The sequence below is a fragment of the Staurois parvus genome, unplaced genomic scaffold (assembly GCF_062004578.1).
Source record: "Staurois parvus isolate SC_StPar_1 unplaced genomic scaffold, SC_StPar_1.0 ptg000746l, whole genome shotgun sequence".
Classification (NCBI taxonomy): Eukaryota; Metazoa; Chordata; class Amphibia; order Anura; family Ranidae; genus Staurois; species Staurois parvus.
In genome coordinates this window covers 5000783-5022140 of record NW_028318542.1, presented here as the reverse complement: position 1 = coordinate 5022140, position 21358 = coordinate 5000783, and the positions used below count along the sequence as shown (strand labels likewise).

Genomic DNA, 21358 nt, shown 5'->3' with positions numbered 1-21358 from the left:
GGATACTGACATTGGTCCAACCTGGCACAATGTAAGTATGTATATCTCATACCTAATGGACCCCTGGGGAAGCTGACAGTCACTGTAGTAGTTGGCACTAGAAGTGGAGTTTGTGGCATCACTGCCTCTCCTCTCCACTTCATCCATTTAGAGAACACCTTGTATTCATTAAGAAAAATGCAAGGCATTCTATGAATGGTGGTGGTGCTGAGCACTGTGGTCAGTGTGCAGAGGGGAATCGCCTCTCACAGAACCCCAAAAGGTCCCAGAAAATCTCGCTGTAGTAGCAATGATTGTCAGCTTCCTCAGTGGTCCATAAAGTATAAGATACAGTATACTGTACATACTTCCTTTGTGCAAGCTGGGGCAATGTAAGTATGTAATAAAGATCATACTCTTCCCTATTCTATCCAAAATCAACAGAAATGTATTTTCTAGAATTAGAAATATATTAACAGAGAACACCCAAAGGGTTTCTTCATCAGTTACAGCTCAAGTAATGGACCAAAGCTAGACCAATGTAAGTATGCAATAAAGATCATACTCTTCCCCATTCTATCCAAAATCAACAAAAATGTATTTTCTAGAATTAGAAATATATTAACAGAGAACACCCAAAGGGTTTCTTCATCAGCTATAGCTCAAGTAATTAGTCTTTCTATACACTATCAGCTTGTAATACAAGCTTGTAGTTCTTTGGAGTCATTTTGATTTTTTTTATGCAACAAAACACAACATACATTCTAAATTGAAAAAAAGATGAGACTGTGTCAGGGTAATAAATACCAAATATATCATCCATTTTACAAAATAGTATAGCACTGCAATACCCAAAATCTTACATAGGTTGCACATTTATATTCTTTACAGATCATTAGTTTAGACTAAAAATATAATGGCTCCCAAAGTTTTATTTCTAGCATCTATGGAGATACCTAGGGGTCTATTAAAACAAGTGTGATAAGAATGTATCAGCTTTCAGACAAAAGTCATAAATAACACCCTTTCGAACATTTTTAATATGTGCGAAATGGTAATTTCTGATAAAGTGGTTACAAAAGCTGAAGGTTTTTACCTTAACCTCCCTAGCGGTCTGATTATGTCAGTATTTCTGTGCTCAAAGAGGTACTTTTTTTCCATGGAAATATGTTGTTTTTTCATTGGAGGCCTGTAATTCTTAGGAATAACTCACTGAAATCTGTCCGAACAAGAGTTTAGTAAACATTCTGGGTAGGATAAAACTTGAAACACGAAATCATAATATAATAAATAATCATAAAAAATAATAATATAATAGGAAATGTAATTCAATAATAGAAATCAAACCAAAAACACTGACATTTGAAATATAGCGCCAAGTTCGCACATCACTGATCTTAGTCGCAGAATCGTTTTCAGTGTCTGATAACAAATTTCCCCACGAATCATTATCACTCAATTCTGCAAGTAGTTTGAGTTGATTGTAGCCAGATTAGTGCATTTGCGACAGAAACAATTGAGTACTGTCCGTGATACTTTTTTTATTTGCACTAACATACAATTTTGAGGACAAGCTTTCGGGGAATGTCCCCTTCTTCAAGGTCTAAGCAGTACTCAAGTAGTTCTAATTTACTATCGCTGTTCTCTAGCTGATCTAAAACCGCTTTTGACCTAAAGGGACGCTTTTTGGACGCCATGGACGTTTCTCAGTTTCAAGGCAGAAAGAACAGTAAAAATGCAGGCAGGGCGCAGGACAAAGCACTCGGGACAAAATGTATGTGAAATGGTTTGATACAGTAATGTTTTATTGTGTGATATTAGTGTATTAAGTGAAGTCACTTTTTAACATTTTTAAATTTCCCGCCGGTTCCGTTCCACGTGCATCCCGACGCTAGCTGGGATTGGAACCGGAAGACAGATGCCGGCATCGGCCGGAGGAGATGGCCGTGGACGCTGCAGGGAGGACATCGCAGGAGCGCAGGACAAGGTAAGTGCTGCAGGGATCCCAGAGCACCGCTGTAGGGTATTCCCGAGTGTAACTCGGGGTTACCGCTTTTGGTACTGAAAGTTTACCCCAAGCTACACTCGGGAATTCCGCCAGGGAGGTTAAGCATTCTTTTCATTAAGGTAAAAATCCTTCTGAGTGTAGCTCCCCCTCAGACCTCTCTTACCTATACTTACCTGAGGCTAATCTCAATCCAGCATTGTGCACAAGAGCAGCGGCTCTCTCAGCTCTCTCCCTCCTCATTGGATCCCACTGCTGTCAATCACAAGCAGTGAGGAGGGAGCGGAGGACGGGGCCGAACCTGCACAAGCACCCTCATAGCAACTACGAGGGCAGTCGGCGGGAGGAGCCTGGAGCCCTGGTGGGGGTCCCCAGAACATGAGGATCAGGGCTGCTCTGTGCAAAACAATTGCATAGGTAAGTATAACATGTTTGTTATCGTTTTTTTTTTTCTTTTTTAAACAACTGAAACTTTACAATCACTTTAAATAGGATCTTTAATAAAAAATGTAAAGTCATCAGCTATGAATATGAATAATAAAAACACTTACAGTTGCAAGAAAAAGTATGTGAACCCCTTGGGATTACGTGGAGTTTTGCATGAATTGGGCATAAAATGTGCTCTGAACGTCATCTGAGTCACAACAATAGAAGGACACAGTCTGCTGAACATAATACTACACAAACATTAGATGTTGCCATGGTTTAATTGCACATAACATGTAAACATTCACAGTGCAGGGAGGAAAAAGTATGTGAACCTTTGGACTTAATAACTGGTTGACCCTCCTTTGGCAGCAATAACCTCAACCAAACGTTTCCTGTAGTTGCAGATCAGAACTGCACAACGATCTGGAGTAATTTTGGACCACTCCTCTTCACAAAACTGTTTCAGTGTAGCAATATTCTTGGGATGTCTGGTGTGAATCGCTCTCTTAAGGTCATGCCACAGCATTTCAATCAAGCTGAGGTCAGGACTCTGACTGGGCCACTCCAGAAGGCGTATTCTGTGCTGTTGCAGCCATTGTTTTGTTGAATGACTTGTATGCTTTGGGTCATCATTGTCCTGTTGCATCACCCATCCTTTGCGGAGTTTCAGTTGGCGGACAGATGGTCGTACATTTTCCTGCAAAATGTCTTGATAAACTCTGGAATTCATTTTCCCATCAATGACAACAATCCCTCTAGGCCCTGAGGCAGCAAAGCAGCCCCAAACCATGATGCTCCCTCCGCCATGTTTCACAGTGGGGACGAGGTTTTGATGTTGGTGTGCTGTGCCTTTTTTTCTCCACACATAGTGTTGTGTGTTCTTCCCAAACAACTCAATCTTGGTTTCATCTGTCCACAGTATATTTTGCCAGTAGTGCTGTGGAACATCCAGGTGCTCTTTTGCAAACTTCAAACGTGCTGCAATATTCTTTTTGGACAGCAATGGCTTCCTCCGTGGTGTCCTCCCATGTACTCCATTCTTGTTTAATGTTTTCCTTATTGTAGATGTGTTAACAAAAATGTTAGCATGTGCCAGAGATTTCTGTAGGTCTTTAGCTGACACTCTGAGATTCTTCTTTACCTCATGCAGCATTCTGCGCTGTGCTCTTGCAGTCATTTTTACAGGACGACCACGCCTAGGGAGAGTAGCAACAGTGCTAAACTTTCTCCATTTGTAGACAGTCTGTCTTACCGTGGACACATGAACATCAAGACTTTTGGAGATACTTTTGTAACCCTTTCCAGCTTCATGCAAGTCAACAATTCTTGATTGTAGGTCTTCTGAGAGCTCTTTTCTGCGAGGCATGGTTCACATCAGACAGTGCTTCTTGAAACCAGTAAACCCAAAACAGGTGTGTGTTTTTTAAGGGCAGGACAGCTGTCAGCAACACATCCAATATCATCACACTGATTGTAGTCAAGGTTGGCTCACTCCTGGCTCCAATTAGCTCTGGGAGAAGTCATTAAGCTAGGGCCTCACATACTTTTTCCTCCCTGCACTGTGAATGTTTACATGTTATGTGCAATTAAACCATGGCAACATCTAATGTTTGTGTAGTATTATGTTCAGCAGACTGTGTTCTTCTATTGTTGTGACTTAGATGACATTCAGAGCACATTTTATGCCCAATTCATGCAAAACTCCACGTAATCCCAAGGGGTTCACATACTTTTTCTTACAACTGTACCAGCCCAGGGATCCAGCGCTGTCTTCACTCGGGACAGTTCTTTCCCAGTCTGTGGGTACCTGGCACTTCTATCTTGCCAATTGTGTTTCACAGCCAGCTCCCCACTGTGCATGCGTGAGATTGTGCTCCCCACTGTGCTTTCCCAATGGTCCCACAGTCTCGTAGGACCTACACAGTGTCCCAGGAGGTTGCAGGCCTGGAAGGGGAGAAGTAGTAGGGGGTACCTGTCAGAAATAGGTACCCATGAAAAATAAAAAAACTACCAATACATGCAGAGGAGAAAGGGGAGGAAAAGGATCAGCGGCAGTTCATTTTTCAAGGTGAAGTTCTGCTTTAAGTTTTCTTTCGCTGGTGAGTGTAACATTCTCTAATACCCTAAGAACATTCAATCCTAAGAAAAAAATAACCTAAGAACATTCGACCAGAAGAGAAAATGCCCTACAAACATGTGATGCTAAGAAAAAATAGCTTAATACCAACCACTCAGAAAAGAAATTATCCTTAAGTGGTGTAATATCATTACGTGGTATAAGGCTTCTTACACACTGCTCTGTTGCAAAAACTCGGTAAAAACACATATGCATTTTTGCCATGTTTCTGGTGCATTTTTCGCCTGACACGTGACTCAAAAAAAGCACAAACAATGCAACGCGGGTGCGGTTTTTATTTCATATTCAGTGCGCTTAACATATATTTCATTGGGGAGATGCGTTTTTATGTGTTTTTGTTGCAGGTGCATTTTTGTATGTGTTTGTGCTGCATTTTTGATGCATTTTCCATGTGGAAATGTGTTTTTTTACCATGCTAAACATGCATCAAAAATGCAGCAAGCAGGACTTTGAAAAATGCAACAGACCTGCCACTGACCAGTGTGAAGAGTTCCCTAGGATTTACAGTGCCTTGAAAAAGTATTCATATCCCTTGAAATTTTCCACATTTCGTCATGTTACAACCAAAAACGTAAAATGTATTTTATTGGGATTTTAAGTCATAGACCAACACAAAGTGGCACATATTTGTGAAGTGAAAGGAAAATGATAAATATTTTTCACTTTTTTTTTACAAATAAATATATGAAAAGTGTGGCGTGCATTTGTATTCAGCCCCCTTTACTCTGATACCCCTAACTAAAATCTAGTGGAACCAATTGCCTTCAGAAGTCACGTAATTAGTAAATGGTCTACCTGTGTGTAATGTAATCTCAGTATAAATACAGCTGTTCTGTGAAGCCCTCAGAGGTTTGTTAGAAAACATTATTAAACAAACATCATCATGAAGGCCAAGTAACACACGAGGCAGGTCAGGGATAAAGTTGTGGAGAAGTTTAAAGCAGGGTTAGGTTATAAAAAAATATCCAAGGCTTTGAACATCTCACAGAAATGAACAGCTAAAACCCAGATGGAAGACTGGGAGAAGATGGAAGAGCCCAAGCACTAACAGCTCAGAGCTGAAGGGCATCCTTTGACAGGTAAATGTGTCATAATGTATGCTAGAAATTTTTTCTTAGCTGCATTCCACGTTAACATTTTTCAGTTTTGCCCTATTCACACAGCAGCCACAGCCTTATATTGTGTACAACAATATGTAAAACTAATGAGAGAATGATGATTAAATCATACAGAATGAATGTACACGCAGTTCAATGGATAATTAGCTATGCACATTTATATAGAAATAAAATGTGTCACAAAATATGCATTTGAGTATATCTATGGGTCCTAACTCTGTTTGAAAACAGATGCATTTATGTGTTTATGCGGTTGCTTGAGGACCTTTTACAATTTTTTTCTATTGATTATAATCTATAAAAAGTTCCCCTTCATGTGTTTTGAATGGGGTTTACACAGTGTACATAATTTTATAGTTTGTATAAAAAAATAACCCAATAATAAAACATGAATGGAATGTAGCTGTTACATAAAATTTTAGATGTAATAATTACATGCAATTAATACCTATAAAATCAGTGGCCAAAATTGTAGGTATTTTATGAATAATAATAAAGCTGATATTTTATTCAACTACATTCTCTGCGGGATTTAGAATTGTGTCATTGGTTTTTTTTTGTACAGCGGAAAATTCTGTTCACTGGGATGACCCATTGAAGGCACACAGAAGGGATTTTTCTTAGACAGGTGTTCTTATAAAGACATCAAAGGTCTAATCAACACTCAATGTTTCTAGTATATGCAAAGTCCTCACGGTGCTTCTTCTCTTGGAACTTCTAGCCAGCATTTTACAGCTCTGAACTCAGGAGTTTTGAGAGCTGAGCATTTCAAAATTCATATTATAAAAATAATGGAAAATTGTAGTTTCCTGATACCATCTCCCTCAACATCTTTAACTGGCCACAGATCTCCTGGGAGAACAGGGGAACTGGATGAGCATTGCTAAGACCAGTAGGGGAGATGTGGTCACACTCCACACTGCCGGCATGTAGAAGTGATTGGTCGGATCTATGGTCTGCTACATCCATTCTACAGATTTAACAAAGTAGTCTCAGAAAGAGTTTCTTTAATCTCTGGCTGAACTCTATCGAGCCCTAGGCACCCATCTACATCTCCTTGTAGGAGATTCAGCTATGAATGACCCCTCACCTTCACTTAAATGTCAACAATCTATTAACAGATCAGCTCTATGATAGTAAGCAAGCATGTATGTGTTCTCGGCATATCGGCTCCCTGGTAATACATCACCGAAACAATACTGCTGTAGATGTCTATAGGTGCCTTAGCAGCACACTATACCAGAAGTCTCTAAGCTTTGACTGCAAGAGTGGCCTGACATTTGGCCATGGCAAGAGGGTTTAAGGGATGTTTTCTTGCAATACAGAGTCTTTTCAAGGCACACAAGGCTAGGACCTGTGATAGACTAAAATTTAATAGACAGATTTGACATGAATGTGTTTTTCTGACTTAACATTTAACAAAAACTGGCTCCCATGAGCATTAGTGATTATAAGCCTGTTTTTTTTTTCACTTTAACAGACCTTTGCTTTCACAATGGGAAGAGATGGAAGTCACTTCGACGCTTTGCTCTCCTCACACTGAAGAACTTTGGAATGGGGAAAAGAAGTGTGGAGGAAAGGATACAAGAGGAGGCTCAGTTCCTCATAGAGCAGTTTAAAAAGACAAAGGGTACAAGTCTTCTACAAAGTAGATTTTGTTTTGTATCAAATATACTACAAAGGAGGAGGGCAGCCAAGGCCAAAGTCTTCAATTAATATGTTGATGTATTTTAGAAATATGATAATTCCATGCCAATCTCTGTTTTTCAGCCCTATACATTAAGATTTAGAATAATACTGTCACAGTCCTTCACAGGGTAGTTGGGGACCACATATAGTGAGGTGGGGAGGATGTGGGTGGGTTATGGTTCACATGGAGTGGAGGTATAGATCCTGATGGAGGTTGGAGATTTGGACAGCGTTAAGGTAGAACTATAGGCAAATATTTTTTTTGGATAGAGTAAGGGAGGGTTATCCCCTATCAGATTTTTTTTGTTCCATTGTGGAGATTTTCATTTTCTTCCTGTTCTATAGCCAAACAAGAAATGATAGGAAATACCGGCAAATTAAGAGAATTCTTTGGTGACCTCCAGGTCACCAAAACTAGTGTTCCCATTGGAAGATTTCCCCTCTATTACTTTTCTGGCGATAAACCAAAATTTGGGATTTACTTTTACCTTTATTTAAAATAATGGTAAACAAGACAAACAGAGAGGGTGAATCTCCATAACAGGAGGATGCACAAGCAGCAATAAAAACTGACAGGTATAATCTCTCTCCACACTATCCAAAAGTAAAAAAACAATGTTTTGCGTTTAGTTATACTTAAAGGTTTATAGGCTGCAGAGGTGGGGCACAGACAATAGGTTAGTGGGTTGTGGTGTGGTTGGCTGCCACAAACAGTGGGTGGCTAAATAGACCTTCATGGAGTGGGAGTAGGGGCTACATACACTTATGGATGTGGCAAGACAGTAAATAACACTGATGCTTATGATTTGTTTCCTAGGGACTCCAATGAATCCCACAAAATACTTTGCTCGAACAGTCTCCAATGTGATTTGTTCCATAGTATTTGGCAATCGGTTTGATTATGAAGACAAGAAACTGTTGGCAATAACTGACAGCATTTATAATAACTTCATTGTCATGAGCGGCACCTGGGGAACGGTGAGCATAAACAGGAATGCTACCCATTATATTCTTTCCCTTCTCAATTGCACACATGTGGCGGGTTCCTTCTTAATGAGTATACGTTTCCTTTATGTATCAATTGATTTATTTTCTTTATTTACATGATCAACACAAAAAAAATTTTTTTTTTTGTTTAGTTAGGTAAATATAAAATATTGCATATATAGTTACATAGTTAGTCTGGATGAAAAAAGACAAACATCGATCCAGTTCAACCATAAAAAAAAGTTATAATCCTACACCCACAGTTGATCCAGAGGAAGGCAAAAAAACCCAGCAAAGCATGATCCAATTTGCTCCAGGGGAAAAAATTCCTTCTTGATCCCCTGAGAGGCAAAATGTTAGTAACCAGTTATATTCTGTGTATCCAAGAAAGAATTGAGGCCTTTTTTAAAGCAATCTACTGAGCTGGCCAGATCCAACTCTTGAGGGAGTCTATTCCACATTTTCACAGCTCTTAATGTGAAGAAACCTTTCTGTATTTGGAGATTACATTTATTTTCCTCCATAAGTAAAGAGTGCCCCCTTTTCCTCTGTGATGACCTCAAGGTGAACAACTCTACACCAAGCTCACTATATGAACTACTGATGTATTTATTTGTGTTGATCATAACCCTTTTAATCTCCTCATCTCAAGAGAGAATAAATTAAATTCCTCTAATCCTTCCTCATAGCTGAGCTCCTCCGTGCCTCTTATCAGTTTGGTTGCCCTTCTCTGTACTTTCTCCAGTTCCCCAATGTTCTTTTTGTGAATTGGTGCCCAAAATTGAATTGCATATTCCAGATGAGGTCTTACTAATGATTTGTACCGGGGGAAATGATATCTCTCTCTCTGGAGTCTATATCTCACAAGAGAGGATTTTGCTCGCTTTAGAACCCGCAGCTTGGCATTGCATGCCTTTATTAAGCTTGTGATCAACTAGAACTCCCAGATCCTTCTCCACCATTGATTCCTCCAGTTGTACACCCCCCCAGTATGTATGATGCATGCATATTCTTAGCCCCCAAGTGCAGAACCTTACATTTATTAACATTAAACCTCATTTGCCACATAGTTGCCCAATTAACAGTGCATTGAGGTCAGCTTGTAAGTTGGAGACATCCTGTAAGGACATTATTATACTGCACAGCTTGGTGTCATCTGGAAAGACTGAAATTGTATTTTTAATTCCAGACCCTATATTGTTTATAAATATATTAAAAAGTAAGGGTCCCAACACTGAATCTTGGGGTACACCACTGACAACCCTAGACTATTCAGAGTATGAATCATTAACCACTACTCTCTGAATATGATCCTTTAGCCAGTTTTCTATCCATTTACATATGGAGTTTTCCAAACCTGTAGACTTTACCTTACACATTAGTCGTGTGTGGGGAACTGTGTCAAATGCTTTTGCAAAATCCAAGTATACCATGTCCACCCCCACCCCTCTGTCCAAGTATACCACGTCCACCACCACCCCTCTGTCCAAGGTTTTGCTCACCTCCTCATAAAAAGAAATCAGATTTGTTTGACAACTTCTGTCTTTCATGAATCCATGTTGTCTGCTGCTTAAAATATTTTTCCAGCAAGAATTCATCTATGTGGTCTTTTATTAAACTCTCCAGTATCTTTCCAACTATAGAAGTTAAACTAACAGGTCTAAAATTACTTGGCAAAGATTTTGATCCCTTTTTAAATATAGGCACCACGTTGGCCTAATCCAGTGGTACTATGCCAGTCATTAACCCCTTGACGCCGACGTAACACAAATATGCGGCCTCACGGACCTGGGCTTTTTTCCGTGGGGCCGCATATTTGCGTAACTGTCTTTGTGCTGGGAGCGCGCCGCTCGGCGCGCTCCCAGCACCAAGACCGCGGTGTCACTGAGAGCCCCAGGTCCCGTTCTAACGATCGGGACCCGGGACTCCAGATTCCGGGTCACATGATCGCTGTGATAGCCTCTGATTGGCTATCACAGTGATCAATCACTGTGCAGCCCGGCCCCCTTGTTTTCTCTCTCTCTATGAATGGAGAAGAGAGATACATTGTATCTCTCGAACTCCTGACACAGAGAGAGAAAAAAAAGTTTGTAAAAAAAAAAAAAAAAAGATAAATAAATATTAAAAAATAAAAGAAAAAATAAAGAAAAATACCTAGATCAAGGTTTGATCTAGTTCAGTACCAGGGTTAGTGTTTGGGTCAAGGTCAGGGTCAAATGTCAGGGTCAAAGGTCAGGGTCAAGGGCAAAGGTCAGGGTCAAAGGTCAGGATTTAAAAAAAAAAATTGGTGTCAGTTAGTGTTAATGTCAATGTCAGTGACAGTGTGTTTTATATTAAAAAAAAAAGACAAAAACAAAATGCGCACTGTTGTTTCTGGACTGTACTACGGGTACAAACAACAAATAACATACACATATATGGTATCGCTGCGATCGTCAAGAACTGGAGAATGTATTTTGAGTTGTTCTTTGGTGGTAGGTTATGGTCGTAACAAGAAACACACAGTTAAATTTAAAAAAATGATTTTTTTTACTATTTTGGCCCAGTTTTCCTTTAATAATAAAAAAAAATTAGGAGCTATCCATGACCATTTACCACCAAATGAAAGCCCAATTTGTCCTGAAAAAAACAAGGTATAATCCACCTGGATGTACAAAGTAGTTGTGACGATATGTACGGTTTTACTAACACGTCAACGTTGCAGAATTGTGCTTAGGCATTTAGATTTGTTTTACCCTTAGGCGTGAAGGGGTTAAAGAGTCCCTAAAAATTAGAAATAATGACTTTGAAATGACAGAGCCCAATTCTTTAAGGACCCGTGGGTGTATGTCATCCAGTCCAGGTGATTTATTTACCTTTATTGTGTCTAAATATTTCTGGATCATATCAATTGTGAGCCAATGAGGATCATCTGGAGCTGTTTCAATACCATGCCCATTATGGACAAGAGCTCCCCCATGCTATCTTATATACACAGAGCTGAAGAAGGGATTTAATAAATTTGCCTTCTCTTTGTCCCCAGTTACTCACTCTAGATTATTTTGTAAAGGGCCTACATGCTCGGACCTGACGATTTTACTATTCATATATATGAAGACTTTTTGGGGGGTGGTCCTGCTATCTTTTGCAATCTGTAGTTCATTTTCAATTTTTGTGGCCTTTATTTCCCTTTTGCATGTTCTGTTATATTATTTGTAATATTTAAACGATAATCGCATTCCTCCATTTTTATATTTAATAAAAGCTCTTTTCTGATTATCTATAGCTTTTTTAACGTTGGCCATATTGGCCGTTATTTTCATCAATGCCAATATTCCCTCCCAGTCTAAGTCTTGGAGAGCAGCTCTCAGTCTTGTAAAATTAGCTCTCTTAAAGTTGAGCAGTTTTATTTATCCCATATGTGCTTGATGTTTACAACTAACAATGAATGAAATCATGTTATGGTCACTGCTACCCAGATGTTGTTTTATATGGACATTCGTAATAAGCTCTGTATAGTTTCACATGACCAGATCCAGCAGAGCATCATTCCTAGTAGGGGCCTCTATGAACTGTACCATAAAATTGTCCTGTAGTCGGTCTTTAAATGTTTGCTCTTTAACTGTTCTTGCAATAACATTTCTCGAGTCTATTTCCGGGTAGTTAAAATCCCCCATTATTATCACTGTCCCAGCCCTAGCAGCCCTTTTGATCTGTGCAAGGAGCTGAGTCTCCACCTCCTCATTAACAATGGGAGGCCTATAACAAACTCCAATGATTCCCTTTGTAGTACGCACTCCCGTGTGCAGTTCAACCCATAATGCTTCAGCCTCATCACACTCTCCATCAACTAGGTCCTCTTTCACACTTGCTCTGAGATCACTTCTCACATAGAGACAGAGACCACCACCTTTCCTATTTACCCTGTCTCTCCGAAAGAGAACATAAGCTAGGAATATTAATGGCCCAGTCATGTGAAGAATGAAGCCAAGATTCAGCAATACCAATTAAATCATTCTGTCCATGCACCAAAGCTTCCAACTCACCTATTTTGCTTGGCAGACTTCTGGCATTGGTGAACAAACATTTTAATTCATTGACACCTTGTGCACACTTATTTTGCATATTTTTTATTTTCATACAAATGGTAGCAATTCCAATGGCTGTTTGTAACATTGGAACCTTCTTATCATCTGCCATAGCCCTCCCCCCATCTTTCCTCATTCCACCCACCAATAAGGACTGACCCCTGTCTGATCTGATGCCCCATTATAATCTAATTCTCCCTCCCCCCTCGACCCTAGTTTAAATACTCCTCCTGCCTCCCCATAAACCTCTCCCCCAGCACAGCAGACTCCCTTCCATTTAGGTACAGATCATCTCTAGCATATAGGTTGCACCCTAATGAAAAGTCAGCCCAATGCTCTAGAAATCCAAATCCTTCCCTCTTACACCAGGTCTTTAGCCATTGATTTAGTTCTCTAATCTCCCCGTCTTTCCTGAGTTGCGCGTGGCACAGGTAATATTTCAGAGAATATTACGTTGGAGGTCCTTCCTTTCAACTTGCAGCCTAGTTCTTTAAATTGATTCTTAAGGAGCCTCCACCTTCCATGTATTCTGTCATTGGTTCCTACATGGACCAAGACAGCTGGGTCATGCCTAGCCCCTCCCAGTAATGTATGAACCTGGTCCATCACATGCCAAAACCTGGCACCAGGGAGACAGCAAACCATTTGGTTGAGGCGATCCTGGGAACAAATTATTCTATCAGTCCTTCTGATTATAGAACCCCTACCACCACCAATTGTCTAGGCCTTCCTGCACTACCCTCACCACCCCTCCCAGATGGTCTGCCCTCCCGACTATTAGGGATAGCAGTGACATCCAGGGCTGCCACCCCTGAGCTTGCCACCCTCACATCTTCACCCAACTTGGCAAATCTGTTTGGGTGCACAAACCCAGGGCCGGCCATCCTTTTCTGTGAGCCCCTACCACTCCCTCTAGTTACAGTAACCCATCTTCCTACCTGATAATCCTGATTATCCCCTCCACATCAATCCCATTAGCTACCTGCTCAGGAAGCAGAACGCCCCTTTCAAGGTTGTGAGTTCTGCCCAGTGTTGCAACTTGCTCCTCTAGATCTCTAGAAGGGCAACCCGCTCACATATGTCGCAACAGTATCCATCCTGAAGCTGTTGCTCCATTGCTGCATACATCAGTTGTCCCTACAGGTTAGTAGAGTCCTGTTATAATCTCCTGTTTTCAACTCCGTTTTTTAAACTCCACTTAATCAATGGTCCACTTGGTCAAAGGTCCAGCTAAATACAGGCAAGCTCAAGAATGAGCTCTACAGAACGTTATATAGTACCTGTAGCACCTGTGACAAATTAACCCCTCCCCTTAATTTGCAAACTGAAGGAAGGCAGCGAAAGATAAGGAAGAAAAAAATGCTATTTAAAAAGTTACAGAAACAGTGGTTTAAAAAAAGTAAAAGCTTCTAGCAAGACCCAAAGAAGAAAACAACTACAAGCACCAGCAATCACCAGCAGCAGTCACAAGTAAAACTGTTTTTCACTCTGCACTCAAATTTCCAACTCGTTTTTAGCTATCAGCCAGCAAAGAGTGCCAGACTTCATATTGCATATGAATATTTTGTATTCTTATTTTTAGCAAGCAGGTGAAGTTCTCAGGCCCTTTTCAAAAGGTTTCATTTGTTGTAAAAAATGTTCTGTACACAGCTCAGTAGCTCAAGCTGAAATGTTAAGCACAAGTGAAGGGGTTAGAAGAGGGACACATCCCTAATTGGATGGCACCCTAAAGGCTCAAGTAATCCCATGTCTAATACTGTATCTATTATAGATGATAGATAGATAGATAGATAGATAGATAGATAGATAGATAGATAGATAGATAGATAGGATATAAAAATTTAGATAGATAAATTGGTAGATGCAAGTGAAGAGTACCCTTTGTGATGCTCTGAACTTTCTCATGGTCCATGATATACAACTAGGGTTAAGACAGTGAATGCCCCATCAAACCCAATCTAAAATATTTGGGCTCTTAAGTCCCAGAGGCCCCTTGTATTACTGCATAGTCTGCTCAAGTGCTTGGTGTGTATGTATGTACTGTATGTGTGTATGAAATATGTATACAAATAAAAAATAACTAATGTAGTTCACCCAAAACCATTTTAGTTTTCCTGTAGGCTAAATGCACATGGATGGCTTGGCCCATCTGCATCAAATTTTGTTTTTGTTTTTTTGTGCTTGGGAGCCATGTTTTTTCAGGGATGTGTGCCCCAAATGCAGAATTGCGCACTGGTAAATGCCACATATTTCAGCCTGTCATCAATTTTGACAGGCTGCTGGCAGCAAGCCTAACACTGCACCTGTGCCTTCCAGGTGCCCAAAGATACCAGGATTTGATGCTAATGGACCAAACTACCCATATGCATGAGGCATTAAAGAAGTTCTAAAACCTCAGCACTAAGTCAACATTTCCCTTTGGATACATACAATACCCTTTTCTTTAATATCACTTTAAAATGTTACCTTTTCAAAACTTTACATGCAGTCCCATAAACTTCCAGCTGGGATTGGGCAGTGCAGTCAGAGAAGGACAACCTGACCTCCTAAAGTAGAGTAAACAGGCACCTGCAAAGATTAGATAAACCAGATATCAATCTGGAGCTGGTGGACAGAGGAGTCCTCTAGTTACTTAGCAATCTGTAACTGAGAACCAACACACAAAGCTTTTTCTTGTTCAGCTGTAGTTAGGTTGAGGAGAGTGCATGTAGAGGTGGCTCCAGGGAGACATCACAAGGCATAGGAACCACCTTATACAGTGGATAGAAGTGTACTTTGCCAGATTTTTAAGTTCATCTCCTGCAAAATAGATTGTGCTAAGAATGAAATCATGTGGCAGCTATCAAAACATGTAAGTGTAGCTAACTTCATTAAGCTAACTTCAATCATTAATGTCTCATTGCTATAATCGTGCATTGGCACATATTGATAATTTTACTTGCAACACAACTAATCGGCTTTAGGTGTGTAACTAAATTAAAAACTGCCAAAAAAGACTAATTTTCATTTAAGTGTATAGAACTATTTAGTGAGAGGATTTATGGGGTCGATTTACTAAAGGCAAATTGGTGAACTTTGCAAAGAAAGGTAGTTTTCCCCAGAGATTAGTAAATGGGGTGAAGCTCTGTTGACTTCCAACATCCAAGAAATTTGTAGGCAGGTGCCTACAAGTCGGGCTGATATTAGAGGTCATGGGCTGCCCAAGTGGAGAAAGGTTAACATTGGGCATGCCCATTTCCTGGGTTTCTTCTGGGCCTACCCTACTCCCTGTGATATACATAAATAAGGGGGTGGCTTGGTCTAGGGAGCTCTGGAGAGAACTGCATGAGAAAAGGCTAACAAGTCCTTGCCGGATGATGTAATCTGCACCTACCTGTGAACTACCTACACGGGAATCTAGCTCATATGGACCATACCAACTATGGGCAGCCAGAGATCAGTTAGACAGGAGGAGCAGTGCTTTGTGCTAAGAACTGTATTGTTACAGGAAGAGTTCAGTAAAGTTCTTGAGCTGTTTAAAAGTCTGGTCTGAGGTTACTGAAAAGGGTGCATGGAGGTAATGGCATATCTCAAAGAACAGGGCCTGTAAAGTACACACAGGGTAGAAGAGGAAGTCCATCACAAAGGGTTACCTTGTCAGGAGAAACAGAGAAAAGTAGTTGCCATAGGTAACCATGACTGGTGGGAAAGTTATTGCAGCTGTTCAGCAGCAGTACCTGGAGGAGGTGACAGGTCCTCCGGTAGCGAGGTGGTTGTTGTTCTGGCTCCCTCCCTAGTAGTTGGTTCCCTTGAGGAGCAACCAGGACTGAACCTGCAGTACGGAGATCCCAGGTACATGGTACAGGAGAAAGAGAAATCGTGCCAGTGCACGGCGGGACCCCATTCTGTCACTGGGAGCAAGGTGGAAGAGGTACGCTGGACTGGTGGAGAGGGCACAGGCCCAGCAGTATCTCTCCCAAATGCAACATTCGTAAAGCAAAGGTGTTTAGTAACACAGGACAACATGTCAGGCTTCTGCCTTAATGTTGATTTTCACATGAACATGGCCCTGTCTGGTCCTGGACATTGATGAGTGTGTACACAAGAAGAGATACCCCCACATATCAAGGTGCAAGGTGGCCCCACCCACAAACTCAACCCCATGTTGTCATGCCTTTTAGATATGACTATTTTGTTGTCAAGGTTGTGTTATCATTCTTTCAGAACAAGGTCCCTAGAGGTCCATAGATGCAATCAGGCTTTGGTCCCCTTGGGTTGCACCCTCTCAGCATTTGGTGTTATATGTTCATGTACTGTATGTTTTGCTCAGGTTGTCTCTTTGGCTCAGGTAGGCTCTTTGATTCTTTACTGATATTTTGTTTGTATGTTTTGTTTGTGGCAATCCAGCTGTACAACATGTATCCAAACCTTATGGATCACTTGCCAGGTCCACACAAAAGAATGCAGAAGTATTTTGATATGATCTATGACATTTCAGCAGAAAGCATCAAATACCACAAGGAAACTCTGGATCCTGAAAATCCTCGTGACTACATTGACTGTTTCCTCATGAAGATCAGAGAGGTAATCACAACCTGCACCTAAACCTTTTACCGAGGATCCCTTACTGAAATGGCTATGCTTTTAATTTTTTATATATATGTGAAAAGAATCCACTAAAGGGGAACCTAACCATTACAGCCCTGGTTGCACATTTCCACCGCTCCCCCACTGCTCCACTGGTCTGCTGAGACTAAAGAGAAATTCTAGGTACTTTTGGGTATGGGGTAGAATGGGTCTTATTCCCCATCTTCCGTGTGACTTGTGACACTGCTTGCCATGTGACATGGCTTGCCAAATTGCCCGCACATGCGCCCAGTACCATCACATTGGGTAAGGTGAGGGACCTCAGACTAAATCGCAACTTATGCAGGGTTTGACGGACTGCCTGGCACCCCGCCTTGATGCTTCCTGTCATAGAACTGTTTCCTCACCACTGAGACACAGGAACAAAGTATTATAGCTGGCTATTGCACCCAAGGCCTAGACAACACTCGTTTAGGTGCAAAAGTGGAACTTTTATTGAACAGAAATACAGATTTTGATACACTTTAGAAATAGGGGCGGTCCCTACACGGACAACAAAACCAACCTTACACATTTGGATAAAAATCCCACACTGTTTAGGTAATGAGGTCAAGTTGACACCAGACTAATCCCATCATGTAGGAACCTCCAGGAGGACTAGCCAACAGACAACAGGGCTCTAATTAACAGTAGGCCAATCAACAGCCAGGCACTTAGTCCAACCAGGAGCCCACCCCAGACAGCATGGCACCTCTAACCCTGAATACACAAAGTACATTATACATGCTGTCTTTCAGGTGCTTGGCCCCCACCTGTGCAATCTGTCTATCATGAGACAAAACACATGCAATATTCCAACAGTCTGAAAAAGTGGAATTCATTTATCTTTATAGATTTCTTGTGGGAGATTTCCAACAAACATCTCTGTCCCAAGTGGAGGAGCTCCAACCCAGTCTGCAAGAGGGCCACCATATTTCCTCTGACCAGTAACCTGTACAAGATTAATATTACACCTTTCCATCCACTCCAGAAGGAAAGTTTTATTCTCTTTATTCAGAGAATTGATCCAAGCATCAATTTCAGCATTCATCACATTATTATTCATAATCACAAACTGTTCTGCTCTCTCCATGTAATCGTAAGCTGAACTTTTCCATGCTCTGACTGGGAGAAGCAGACAAAATCCCTAATCTCCTCCATGGGCCTTAATCAGTGGGTAAAAGGCTAGCCCCTAGTCCCCTCCAAAAGCCCTTGTCCCGGTTGGGTCTGTCACACAGGATTTCCTCTCTTTGCATCTGGTGGCCATATGGAACAGCAAGAGAATAAAAAGGGAAAATGTGCATTACTAAGCATATGCAGTTAAAATATAAAACTAAACACTAAAATTGTCTCTTAACCATGTAAAGTGGTTTTTGTAACAATGCTTTTCTTTGGCCCCAGGTTTTAATTAACATATCTCCCCTAACAATCCCATTTTCTACAATCCAGAACTTCTACATATTCAGTGTAGTGCTTACTCCAGTGGGAGGTGCTGGAAATGTTCTTCTCCAGTGGTTTTCCTTGCAGCCAGGCACATGATCACAGACACTCACCTGAGGGCCTTTCAAACAGCAATCGCATGGCAGTGTTGCCCTGGAAGGCAGCTGCCCTCCAGGCTGAAATTGGTGTACCACAAGGCAAACAAGGCATTTGCCTAGGGCGGCAATTTTCAGGGGGGCAGCAGCATTCTTCAGGGGGGCAGCGCTGTCCCCAGAAAGAAAGAAAGAAAGGAAGAAGGGACACACGCAGCACGGGGACCAGATGGGATCTGAGAGAGGCTGCTGGCTGCTTGATGGTGTATGCAGAGCCTGACTATTGTTCCAAGGGATGTCCAGAGCTGTGAAGGTGAGTGTGTTATCTCTTGTCAGGGTGGGGGGGGGTGTTGCCAGTGTATGGGAGCCGGTGGTAGTGGAAGGCTCTCTCGGGTGGGAGTGGGGGGTGCTGGAGTGTTGGTCAAATTATTCACCAGGCTACTCATCCCCAGTGTTGCCATGTTGGCTGTATGAGCTGCGTGTGACTTCCTGATGTCTCACAGGCTGGCTCCCCACTGCGCATGCATGAGATCATGTGGCATGGTGAGACTGGTTCTGCAGCCTCCTGGGCCGTGTGACATTTCCCAAGAGACTGCAAGGGGGGAGGGTCAAACTGACTTCATTCTTGCCCACTAGAGAGTGTATTACTCCATCTTGTTCATATCCAGTTAAACTCTAAACTATATAGTATTGTTAACCCTCCATGAACAGATCCCCTGCTGAATTAGAGCTGAACATTATAAATGTCAAATTTGTGACATCCATGACCATTCAATTGTTTTCCCCCCAGAATTTAAAGTGATTCTAAAGTTTTCAAATATTTTTTAAATAATAAAGATGTTATACTTACATGCTCTGTGAAATGGTTTTGCACAGAGCAGCCCTGAACCTCCTTTTCTGGGCTCCCCTGCTTTCTGTGGGAGCACGCATGCAGGCTTAATCCCGAGTTGAGCTGTGTGCGTCTATGGCACACACAGCATGGCTCAGGACCACCCCCCGCTCCCAGGATTTGATTGACAACAGCAGGATCCAATGGCTCCCACTGCTGCCTCCATGTCCTGTGTGGAGAGAAAGAGAAGAAAGCAATACTGCTCTTGGGTTCAGGCTCAGGTAGATATTTAGAGGGGGCTGGTGGGGAGCTGACCATGGAAGGTTTTTACCTTAATGCAGAGAATGCATAAAGGTAAAAACAAAAACCCCAAAGCGGAAGTAAGAAAATTTAATTTTGTTAGATTATTATTATTATTATACAGTATTTATATAGCGCCAATAGTTTGCTCAGCGCTGTACATTATAATGGGAGACAATACATGAGACAGTACAGTAACAATACAATTCGATACAGGAGGGGTTCGAGGGCCCTGCTCCTTGGAGCTTACAATCTAGGAGGGAGGGGATAGTGGTACAGGAGGAAATAGCTGTGGGGGATGGAGTGGTAGGAAGAGTGGAGGAGATCGGCAATTAGGTGACGGCGGGGTAGGCTTCCCTGAAGAGATGGGTTTTCAGGGTAGATCACTTGAGGCTGGCCCCTTTTGCAATTATAGCTATGCAAAACATTATTAATAAGTGCCTATACTGTTTAAAATCCAGTAATGCAAAGTCTCACTCAGCTCTGCACCTGCTCAGTTGCTCTCTATTTTTAGGCACTGTACCGAATTTGTAAAGGCCGATCTGCTGACAGCCTAAAGATTTACTGCTGCTCAGGAGCTCTGGGACTCATCAAAATGGCAGCGTCCAGCAAGAAAAAATGGGAGCAATGCTGGAGGCAATTTACAGCACACACTAATTTTAGCAGCATAATTCTTAATGGAACTTCCAGTCCGATCCTCCTGATAAACTAACATGCAGCTCTAAACTGAACTGTGCATGAAAGGACTCACAAATGTTGTTTTTTTTTATCTGTTATGACTCGTTTACAGTACCTTGCTAGATATCAATGAGCAAAATATAAATCCTATGTTGTTATATTACTTTAATATAGTTAAATTATTTCTCCATGTTAAGGAATCTGACAACCCAGACACTGCCTTTTATGCCAAATCTTTGGCCAGAACAATTCAGAATCTGCTGTTTGGAGGAACAGAGACGGTCAGCACTAACCTGAGATATGGATTCTTGGTGCTCATGAAATACCCGGAGGTGGCAGGTGATTTCTAAGTTTTATCTTATTTAAGTCCTTAAAGAGCACTGCACATAGAGCAGAACTGCTAGTATGAATATGAAGTAGACCTTAACAGTACAGGATGTACAAGTCAAAGGAAAATTGAGATTATTCCAAAAAGCATTGGTCCAAGTAACCATTCTGGATGAAAATCCTCAATTAATATACTAATGCAGACAATGTTTTCTTAGTGTCTACTTCCATTTCCATTGTGTGGTGGCCCAACACCCTGCAGCCTGTATCCCATCCCAAGGTCTCACACATAGACCAGTTAAGCCATGGAGAATCATGGCTGTCCTGGTGTGAATACATTTGGTCCCTATTTTTGATAGCCAAACTGTGTGCATGCCTAACCACTTGAAGACCAGTGACATACCCTGAGGTTGCTGGACTTCAAGTGGTTGTACCATGATGATGCCTGGTTTAACTGGTCCAGTGGTTTAACTGGATTTTAACAATATCTTTTTTAAAACTGGAATGTATTTGATCTTGGTGTGATCAAATGCTTTTAAGTGCAGAGGAGGGATTTGGGGTCTTATTGATCCCATATCTCTCAAAGAGTACCAGTCACTTGCCTATTTCTGCCACAAGGGTTGTTTACTTTGGTTGTGACAGCAATAAAAGTGATAATAAAAAATGAAAGCGACAT

The 21358-nt window shown here is 41.4% G+C and overlaps 1 protein-coding gene across 1 annotated transcript in view; it reads left to right on the top strand.

Moving 5' to 3' along the window:
• The window catches only part of LOC149445143 (cytochrome P450 2F3-like), a 44788-nt gene that overhangs the window by 9353 nt on the left and 14077 nt on the right, over positions 1-21358 (top strand). Inside the window, exons 3-6 of the mRNA XM_089654200.1 lie at positions 7149-7298; positions 8175-8335; positions 16798-16974; positions 20553-20694. Of these exons, the coding sequence (XP_089510326.1) occupies positions 7149-7298; positions 8175-8335; positions 16798-16974; positions 20553-20694 (630 nt within the window). The remainder of the gene's footprint in view (positions 1-7148; positions 7299-8174; positions 8336-16797; positions 16975-20552; positions 20695-21358) is intronic.